Source organism: Nycticebus coucang, chromosome 6, assembly GCF_027406575.1.
Source record: "Nycticebus coucang isolate mNycCou1 chromosome 6, mNycCou1.pri, whole genome shotgun sequence".
NCBI classification, from domain to species: Eukaryota; Metazoa; Chordata; class Mammalia; order Primates; family Lorisidae; genus Nycticebus; species Nycticebus coucang.
In genome coordinates, this window is record NC_069785.1 from 83,066,779 (window position 1) to 83,077,076 (window position 10,298).

The 10,298-nt window shown below is 50.8% G+C and overlaps 1 protein-coding gene across 1 annotated transcript in view; it reads left to right on the top strand.

The window, feature by feature from the left end:
* The window catches only part of LOC128589157 (pro-interleukin-16-like), an 82,498-nt gene extending 72,200 nt beyond the window's left edge, over positions 1-10,298 (top strand). The window contains 4 exon segments of the mRNA XM_053596072.1: positions 1,418-1,519; positions 5,693-5,951; positions 6,175-6,297; positions 8,121-10,298. Of these exon segments, the coding sequence (XP_053452047.1) occupies positions 1,418-1,519; positions 5,693-5,951; positions 6,175-6,297; positions 8,121-8,314 (678 nt within the window). The 3' untranslated portion in view covers positions 8,315-10,298.

The window sequence follows — 10,298 nt, forward strand, 5'->3', positions numbered from 1 at the left end:
GCTCACAAGGGCCCCTGTGCTTTGTCACTTCATTCTGAAAGTCTCACTCCCCATATGCTGCAGAGCACAACCGAGGCTGTGTGGACGGAAGTGGCCAGGCAGACCTGGGACCCCCTCTGGGGCTTCCCGGGGTCCACACAGAGTTTCTGTACTAGAATGATCTATCCTGGAATGAGGGGATAAGGAGGCTCCCCTCTTCTAGCTGCCATCCTGCAGTCACGGTGTGTGGAAGTCTGATGGACACAGGTGCCCCTGGGCCAAGATACCCCCTCTCACCTACCACCCAGCTCAAATGAGACAAGGGAAGCCAGCGTGTGTGACATGCACAGCACTGCCCTGCCTTAGGAGCCATGAGGAACATTTACTTCCTGACTTGACAAGGGCCTTCCACAGGGCAGGTCACCTGAGGCTTGGGTAAAAGTTAGGGGATGTGAGCTAGTGCTGGGAACTGGGGGCAGCAAGGTGCATTCATCCCTGCTGGGTTTTGGAGACTCCAAATCTTAGGATCACAGAGACATCTGCAAGTCAGGTGCTATGCTGGTATCTGAGCAGGTGAATTCTTTGCCATTCGTTTATTCTCTAGTGCCGAGGTGCAAGAGACCTGCAGGGGTATTTTATTTGGTCTGCATGGTGATTTTTAAAAATTTATTAAATTCTAGATATTATAAAACCTGAATCCAAGCATGGATTTCTGACTTTGTTTCGAGAGGATGCCCTAGCAGTGCTGGGTCTGTGCTCCTGGGCAGCAGCTGGCCCTTGGAGAGGTGATACAGTTCCCGTCACACACTTGCGTGTCCTGCTCAGGCAGGGGGTCTGCTCGACTCCTGCAGGTGCTGAGTCTGAGAGTTTGGCTCTGGACTGGACTGGAAGTATCTGTGTCCTGGCTCTGTGTGAGCCCACGTCCAGGCTGGGAATGGGAAGTGCCCCGTCTGTGTGTGTGCGTGCTCATGTGAGTTCACGTGTGCTCACTGGGGCGAGACGTCACTAGGTCCCTTAGTGCTGCTGCTGTGTCTCATGGAAGAGTTGGGAGGAAAACGGAGAAAGCGCCTGCAGAGGAGCCCTGACCCCGGGTTTTGTGCCCAAGTTCTCCAGCCTGACTTCATCCCGTACTGTCCCGGCAGCCCCATCACCCGCACATGGGGATTTCTGGCTGCTTGGTGGCTCTGTCTGTGTAAGGGCAGGTGCGGATGGAGTGAGTGACAGAGAAGAACTATGCTTGCTGCTTTCCATATTCACCTACTAAGATTCCCAGGACTCCTGAAAGCATAGCCCTATCTTTATAGGTGGCGACCGGAAGTTTGATAACATGATGTTAGTTGTCATCTCCCGAGGCTGGGGTGTGTGTGACGTCACAGAACTCACAGTGCTGCTCATCCTGCTGCAGGGAGTTTTCTGACGTGGGTGTTTTCTTCTGCAGCAACTAGACAGCATTCATGTCACTGTTTTACACAAGGAGGAAGGTGCCGGCCTTGGGTTCAGCCTCGCAGGAGGAGCGGATCTGGAGAACAAAGTGGTTACGGTGAGTGGCCATGTGAGGGGTGTGTCAGAGCCAGAGGCCACGGCTCTGGGACACACACTTGCCAGGAAGGGCTGGGATCAGAGCGATGCAGGACACCACGGGGCGGTAGCCAGGACAGGGCCTCCAAGTGTGGTCACCTACATGACCCCATGTTCAACTCATTGTGATCCTCCGTTTAATGAAGAATCTCTCTGCATACCCAAAACAACTTTAATACACCCAGAGAAACCTGAACATCTGCAGAGCTTTAAAAAAAATGAGCGATGTCTTAGCTTTACATCAGAACTTTTGAATCAGAATTTTTTGAGGCCAAAGCCCTAATGCTTCCATTTTTTAAGGTGCTAGGCAGTATTTGGCTATTTAAAAAATTCAGACCAGGCTGAGTGTGGTGGCTCATGCCTGTAATCCCAGTACTCTGGGAGGCTGAGGTGAATTGCCTGAGCTCAGAAGTTTGAGACCAGTCTGAGCAAAAGTGAGACCCCATCTCTACTAAAAGTAGAAAAACTAGCTGGGTGTGGTGGAAGGCGCCTGTAGTCCCATTTTCTTGGGGGGCTGAGGCAAGAGGCTCATTTGAGCCCAAGAGTTTGAGGTTGCTGTGAGCGAGGGTGATGCCACAGCACTCTACCCACGGTGGCAGAGTGAGACTTTGTCTCAAAAAAAAAAGAAAAAGAAAAAAAAGAAATTCAAACCACATTTTATTCAATATTCAGTCTCTTTCTTAAGTCACGAAAATTTAGATCTGAAAGAGTTCTACCACAGGGAGATTTTTGGAAGGCCATACAGCCAGCACGAAGGCCTGGCAGGGATGTGCAGCTCAGCACATCTGGGTAGGAGGAAGCCCTGGGAGGCCAGATGAGGTGACTCACACCTTCAGTCCCAGCACTGTGGAAGGCTGACGGGGGTGGATGGCCTGAGCTCTGGGTTTGATACCAGCCTGTGCAAGATCAAGGCCCTGTCTCAAAAAATAGCTGGGTGTTGTGGCAGGTGCCCTTAGTCCCAGATGCTTGGGAGGCTGAGGCAAGAGGATTGCTTGAGCCCAAGAGTTTGAGGTTTCTGTGAGCTATGATGCCACAGCACTCTACCCAAGGCAAGAGTATGACTCTGTCTCAAAAACAAACAAACACCCCCCCAAAAACAAACAAACAAACAAAAAGAGCATGGGAAGGCAGGGCCCTGTCAAGGAGTTTGCTTTCCTGGTGTTGCTCCCTTGGATGGGGGATGTTATCCTGGTACCTTGGACAACTGTGACGCTGCCCTGCTGGTTGATTGGGAAGGACAAAGCCTATGCTGGAGAGAAGCAACAATCACTGAACAAGTTCACAGAAGATGGGCCCACCATCCATACCCAGAGGCTCCACAGCTCACGGTCCAACCCTGCGTGCTCAGACCTGCCCAGGCTGGGGCAGTGCAGCAGGCAGCAGCCTTGAGTCGGGTGCACCTTGTCTCCTGGGCACCCATTATTTGGGCTTATCCAATCTGATCAGAGTTGGATGCTGCCCTCGGATGCTGCCTGACCCACATGGTTTTGGTTCTCCCAGCTCGGTGGAGCTGTGCGCCATGGCTGCCCATCTCTCCCAAGCTGAGTGCACTGTTGTCACCCCATGGCTGGGCTGTCTCAGTATATCTTTTGGGTGTGCTGGGCTGGGCTCATTTGAATTTCCTTGCCCCACTGGAAACAAATCTCCTGGTGCCAGGTGTCAGCCAGCTCTAAACATACCATACTCTTGCAGTAGTAATTTGGCACGTTCCTGTCGGTCACTCCAATGTCACTTATACACCCGCAACAACTTCTTTGAGTTCTTTTTTAGTTTCTCTACCACAACAAAAGCACATAAAACCAGTTAGTGTCTATTTCTGTCACTAAATACATAGCTGAGCATTAGAAATGTGTTCCTGATTATGGTCGTTTATTTCTATTGGAAGAGAAGGAAAGAGGGCTTGCCTGGGCAGAGCACGCTGGGTCATCTTCTCTGCCCCGAGACACTCTGGCCACTTGGGAACCTGGACAGCAGTACATACTGGCGGAGCATGTGCATAAAAACTTCCCCTTTCTTCTGTGTTGAGCACTTCTCAGCCTTTCCAGATTCACTAAAGAGGAACCAATGTAGGGTGCCACCCATGGACCAATCCCTCCGTAGGGGGCGCTCATCCACCGCTGTCCGAGTTCATTGTCGACCACACTTGGGTTGACAAAGTGGCAGCATTTGAGCGTCTGCTCTAGAGGAGCAACCTGCCGTTCAGGGAGGTGGTTCTGCCTCACACCTGGGCATTCTAACCACCTCTGACCATGCAGAATTTTTACTAACACCAAAACTATTTAGAGAAACAAAGAGCCTTGTTCACATCATAAAAGCAAGACAACATGTGGCACATTCAGTGGCGGCCCGTGCATGCTGTCATTCAGTCCTCCCAATCCTCCTAATTTTAATTTATCCCACTGAAATGGCTAAAGCAAGGACATGAGATTTTTTTGTTTGTTTTTATTCCATATATCTTGCAGAAAAGGAACCAGAGCTTTAAAAATGTCTAGACTGTGGCTGAACACAGTGGCTTTAAAAATGTCTAGACTGTGGCTGAACACAGTGGCTCACACCTACAATCCCAGATACTCAGGAGGCTAAGGTGGGAGGCTCACTTGAGCCCAGGAGTTTAAGTGTTGTCTGGGCAACATAGCAGGACCCCATCTCTACAAAATATTTAAAAAATTAGTCAGGTGTGGTGGCACACAACTGTAGTCCCAAGTACTCAGGAGGCTGAGGGAGGATTGCTTGAACCCAGGAGTTTGAAGTTGCTGTGATGATGCCACTGTACCGGCCTGGGTGACAGAGCAACACCCTGTCTCTAAATAAAATAAAAATTTAAAAAATCATATAATTTTCTCAAAATACATTCTGTGGAAGGTGGGACCTGAGAATTGCTTCATGAGGAAAGAGTTCTTTGCTGAAACTCTTCAGAAATTGCTGTATTACCTGCCTCTCCTTTGAGCTGTGCCACACACCTCTGCAGTCCAGTCTATAATGATTTCTTTTTTTAAAGTAGACATTTTCAGAGTTCCCGTTTGACCCGAGTTTCTTTGATCTTGGAACCCTTTTCTTGTACACCACCTATTAATATGCTGTGGAATCAATCAGTACTACAAGAAAACCACTTTGAGAAGTACGGAAGATTCCTTGGCCTCGGACACAGTATTGGGGCAGGACTGAGGTGGTACAGCCTCAGACACTGCATAGGGATGGGACTGAGGTGGTACAGCCTCAGACACTGCGTAGAGATGAGATCGAGGTGGTATAGCCTCGGACACTGTGTAGGGATGGGACTGAGGTGGTACAGCCTCGGACACTGCGTAGAGATGAGATCGAGGTGGTACAGCCTCGGACACTGTGTAGGGACGGGACTGAGGTGGTACAGCCTCGGACACTGTAGGGACGGGACTGAGGTGGTACAGCCTCAGACACTGCGTAGAGATGAGATCGAGGTGGTATAGCCTCGGACACTGTGTAGGGATGGGACTGAGGTGGTACAGCCTCGGACACTGTGTAGGGACGGGACTGAGGTGGTATGGCCTTGGACACTGTGTAGGAATGGGACTGAGGTGGTACAGCCTCGGACACTGTGTAGGGACGGGACTGAGGTGGTACAGCCTCAGACACTGTAGGGACGGGACTGAGGTGGTACAGCCTCGGACACTGTGTAGGGACGGGACTGAGGTGGTACAGCCTCGGACACTGTGTAGGGACGGGACTGAGGTGGTACAGCCTCGGACACTGTGTAGGGACGGGACTGAGGTGGTACGGCCTCGGACACTGCGTAGAGATGAGATCAAGGTGGTACAGCCTTGGACACTGTGTAGTAACAGGACTGAAGTGATATGGCCTTGGACACTGTGTAGGAATGGGACTGACGTGGTATGGCCTCAGACACTGTGTAGGGAGGGGACCGAAGTGGTAGAGCCTTGGACACAGTGTCAGGACGTGTCATGGGGCTCCCCTCGGCTCCGGGAAGAATAGGAGGGAGTGCTGACAGTTGTGCTGGCAGCTCTGGTCTAGGACACAATCAGCTTCCATTTTCATTGGCCTGAAACCCTCTAGGGCTGACCAGGTCAGGTCGTCCTCCAGCAAGAATGTGGGTCCGACTTGGGCGCTCTCTGAGTCCTGAGTTCTTTGCTTTGCTCAGGTTCACAGGGTATTTCCTGATGGCCTGGCCTCCCAGGAAGGGACCATTCAGAAGGGCAGCGAGGTTCTTTCCATCAATGGCAAGTCCCTCAAAGGGACCATGCACAGTGACGCCCTGGCCATCCTGCACCAAGCTCGAGACCCCTGGCAAGCTGTGATTGTCACCAGGAAGCCAGCTCTGGAGGCCGCGCCTGGCCTGAACTCCTTCACGGACTCCACAGCATCAGCCTCTGCAGCCAGTGACATTTCTGTAAAATCTAGTAAGTTCTCCCAGTTCTGGAGAAGCCCCAGAACTGGGGTTCCATTTAGGGCCAGTCCTGATGGGCTGCTCAGTAATCTGTGCCTGCCCAAGAAGGTTTTCTGTGATTATTTGTGTGCGTGCACAAACACAGCATCATCCTGGCTTACTTGGTGCTGGGGACATCCATGTCCTGGGAGATGAGAGGATCTCTGGCAAAGCTTCCCCTGTGTTTTTCTCAGCAGTGGAGGCCGTGATCTGCATGGTGACACTAGAGAAGACATCTGCAGGGCTGGGCTTCAGCCTGGAAGGAGGGAAGGGCTCTCTGCATGGAGACAAGCCCCTCACCGTAAACAGGATGTTCAAAGGTGTGTTGGGTCCTGGCTCTGCACTCTCTCCAGCTGTGGGCGCGTGGCCAGGCCCCCATAGCACCTCTGGGCTGTGTTGCATTCTCACAACCACATGTCCTCTCGAGTGACCATTTTAGGGTACAATTCTACTTTTTCTACCTTTTCTCCTCTGCTCAGACCCCCATCCCCTTTCCTTCTGCCTTGCTTGTCCTCATAAGCATCTGATCCTGGGCTTGGCTTAGGTTGGCAGGGCCAGGACTGGGGCGAGACACTGGCCTGGGGCACAACGTATAAGGGGCTACCAAGATGGTCAGTGATCAGGAGCAATGCGATTTCAATGCAGTATCTTCAAAATCCAAATTTTAAAAATCTGTAGTGAGCAAAATATCAAAGTTTAAATATGGAGTCTTTGCACTGGGCAACTCAGCCTCACTTGCCTTTTCCTAGTCCTGGGCCTATCAGCTCCTGCTATTATTTAAAATTTTGATATTCTGTTCATCCAGGATGGGGGCACAAGCCAATTTGACAGGGGCCATTTGGGTTTCCCTGTGAAAATCACGAATAGCTATAGCTGCCATGTACAACCAGTCCTGGCCTTTATGCTCCTCAAACTGGAAACCCTTAAGGCGTAGAGCGGGGTGCTGTGGAGAGAGTGGCAGGCCCGGCAATCTGGTCCAGTCCCAGCTTTGCTGCTGACACACCGAATGATGATTCTCTTCCAGGCCTGAGAGGGAGGAGATGCAGTTGTGTGTCCAAAGGCTGTCAGTCCTGAGACCCAAAGGCCCTCGCAGCTCTGCTCCCTGCCCCTCATGAGCACCCACTGCTGACTGCTAAACCTGGATGGTAGACTGAGGCTTTTATGGCAGTTCCCCCAGAACCCATATGGACCCCAGTTCTGGGAATGATGTTTCTAACTTTTGAAGGTTGACTGGAATGAGCAAGGGGCTCAAAGTCAAGAGGCCTAGATTCCAGTGTTGGGCCTGCCATTTACGGCAGCATCCCCTTGGGCAAGGTCACTCTGGTAATGTCATTCCACCATCCTGGGCCCACCTGCCTCGTGGATGGGTCTACAAACTGCAGGGGGGTGTGGTACCAAGAGATATGGATGCTGGAGCCAGGAAGTCTGAATTCCAAGCCAGAGAATCCTAACCGTGCATAACCTCATAGGATCATTGCCATCAATGCAAAACATTGGCACACGCCTGTTGTGATAATTGCCTAACACGCTAAAGCTATATTTTCATTATTATCATTATCTTCAGTACTTGTGGAGATCATTGTGTCAGATGGATAGGGAATGTTCTCTCAATATAAACAGTAAAACAGCACTGTTTGCACATGCAGCTATGATGGAGTGAGCACCATATAGGATTAGTTCCTTTGTGCATGGACACAGTGGTCTCCTTCAGGCCATACAAAGCCAAAACCATGCAGTTCTCACCAGCTCCCTTCCCGTACCACCCAATGCTGATGCCTTTGCCAGGTGGGAAGATCAAATGTGAAGGGGGTGGGATACTGGGTCTGTGTCCAAGAGGGGATTTGGGAAGGATTCAATATTTCAGAGCCTTATGTGAACGGTGGACATCTGTCCAATCAGGCTGTGGCTTGGTGTGACCTGACACCTAGGGAAAGGATGGGCTATAGAGCTGGAGTGTGGTGCTCCAACCTCTGGGTCACTATTTATGAGCTGCCTTGTTTTAAAATCACCAACTAGCAAGTTCCCAAGGGATAAGCACCCCATTCTCTTTCAAGCTATGGCTCCTTGGAGACTAAGGATGGGGAGACTGTCCTTGTTCCTCTACTCTCTCTGAAAACAATTATCATCTTCTCCCTTATTCCAGGAGCTGCCTCAGAACAGAGTGAGACAGTCCAGCCAGGAGATGAAATTCTGCACGTGGCTGGCACTGCCATGCAGGGTCTCACATGGTTTGAAGCCTGGAACATCATCAAGGCATTGCCTGATGGACCTGTCACGCTTGTCATTAGGAGGACAGGCCTCCAGTCCAAGGGGACCACTGCTGCTGGGGACCCCTAGACAGAAAAAGCACCAGCTGAAGCCAAAGCCAACAGCAGGTGGCCCCATAACTGCTGATTCTCAGGGTCTCTAATGCCTGCCCCACCCAGGTGGGGAAACACAGGTGTGCTTTCTGGAGGCTGCTGCCCAGGTCCAGACCTTCTGGGCCACCATCCTGCAAGAAGCTTGTCCCAAAAGCAAGGACGGCGTCACACTGTGGCAGCTGATATGAACTGTAGATTATGTATAGAGACTTAATGAAACTACCGTGGTGCCATAAATAAAATCGATGTATTACAATTTGATATAAAATCTGTGTCCTGCTTTGCATAATGTTCCAAGTACTGTAATTGTGTGGCATTTCCAAACAGCAACATTAGTTTTCCTCATGAATTTGCAATGTGGGCAGAGCTTGAAAGGGACAGCTTATCTCTGCTTTCCTTGGAGCAGAGTCACAGGCTGGAGACTCTGGAGGTTCATTCACTTATATACCTGGTAGTTGAAGTTGAGTGCTGCTAGGACCTTGCCCGGGCTGCTGGTCTGATTGCTCACAGGTGGCCTCTCCCTGTGGCCTAGGCTTCCTCCCAACATGGGGCCTGGGTTTCCAGGGTCAGCATCCTAGGAGGGGGAGAGCCCAGTAGAAACAGCACCCTGTTCATGTCTTTACACCCTAAGTCACATGCATCAATTCTGCTGTTCTATTGGTTAGAGGTGCCACAAGCCTGCCTGGGTTTGAGGGGAGGGGAAATATTGCTGGAGCCATTTTTGGAAAATATAATCTGTTACACAAAACATTTGCAAAATTGTCTTTAGTTGAGTTGGACGAGTGATCCTAGGGAAGGGTAGCACCAGGCAGCAGGGCCAATAAGCAAACAAGAGTAAAAGTGAAGCTCAGAGCTCAAAGTGCAGCCAGGTGTGCCGAGACCTACCCAGACTGAATGGAAGTGGGTCAAATAAAAGTTGCTACCACTCACCCGCCACTTGCCAAGGACAGCGTGGGGTTAAAGAAGGGGCACTGTCTTTAGTAATCACAGCAGCTTCTAAGTCGTGGCTCTGTGCCAGTGTGCTGCTGAAGGCCCCAAGATGCAGGGCAGTGAACGGCGTGTCCACCTTGTGAGTGACGAGGCAGAGAGCAAGTCCTTTGCTCTATGATGTGTAGAGATTAACAGACCTAGAGGCTCTAGGTGCAGAGCATTGTAGGGAAAATACTCTAGTGTCTGCCAAAAGGATATCTGGTTTGGTCATTTCTTTCTTTGGCGGTGGTGGGAGTGGGGACAGTCTTGTGCATTGTGGCCTGGCTACTTTTTCTATTTTTCAGTAGCCATGGAGTCTCACTCTTGCTCAGGCTGGTCTCGAACTGGTGAGCTCAATCAATCCTCCTGCCTCAGCTCCCAGTGTTGTGATTACAGGCCTGAGCCACTTGCCAGGCCAGGTTCAGTATTTCTTTTTTTCTTTCTTTCTTTCTTTTTTTTTTTTTGAGACAGAGTCTCACGTTGTCACCCTTGGTAGAGTGTCATGGTGTCACAGCTCACAGCAACCTCAAACTCTTGGCTGAAGTGATTCTCTTGCCTCAGTTTCCTGAGTAGCTGGGACTATGGGCACCCACCACAATGCCTGGCTATTTTTAGAGATGGGGTCTCGTTCTTGCTCAGGCTGGCCTCTAACTCCTGAGCTCAGGCAATCCACCTGCAACAGCCTCCCAGAGTGCTAGGATTAGGGCATGAACCACTGTGCCCGGCCTTTGGTCATTTCTTAATGCCTCATTACCAAGCTCAGGACAAGGCAATGTGACTCTGTATTAGCAACAACCAGCATCCCTTGACTAGGCCTGGGCCAGGGCTCAGCCCATCCCCAACCCCTGCTGCTGTGAAGTAAGGATGTGGGGAAGACCTGCCAAAAACCACAGATAAAACATGAAGAGGTTAGCCCAGAAAATATCAACAGAACCATGTGAATGCAACCTGGCGGCTGGGCCAGGCTCCTCAGAAAGGTAAGAACCTGCTTC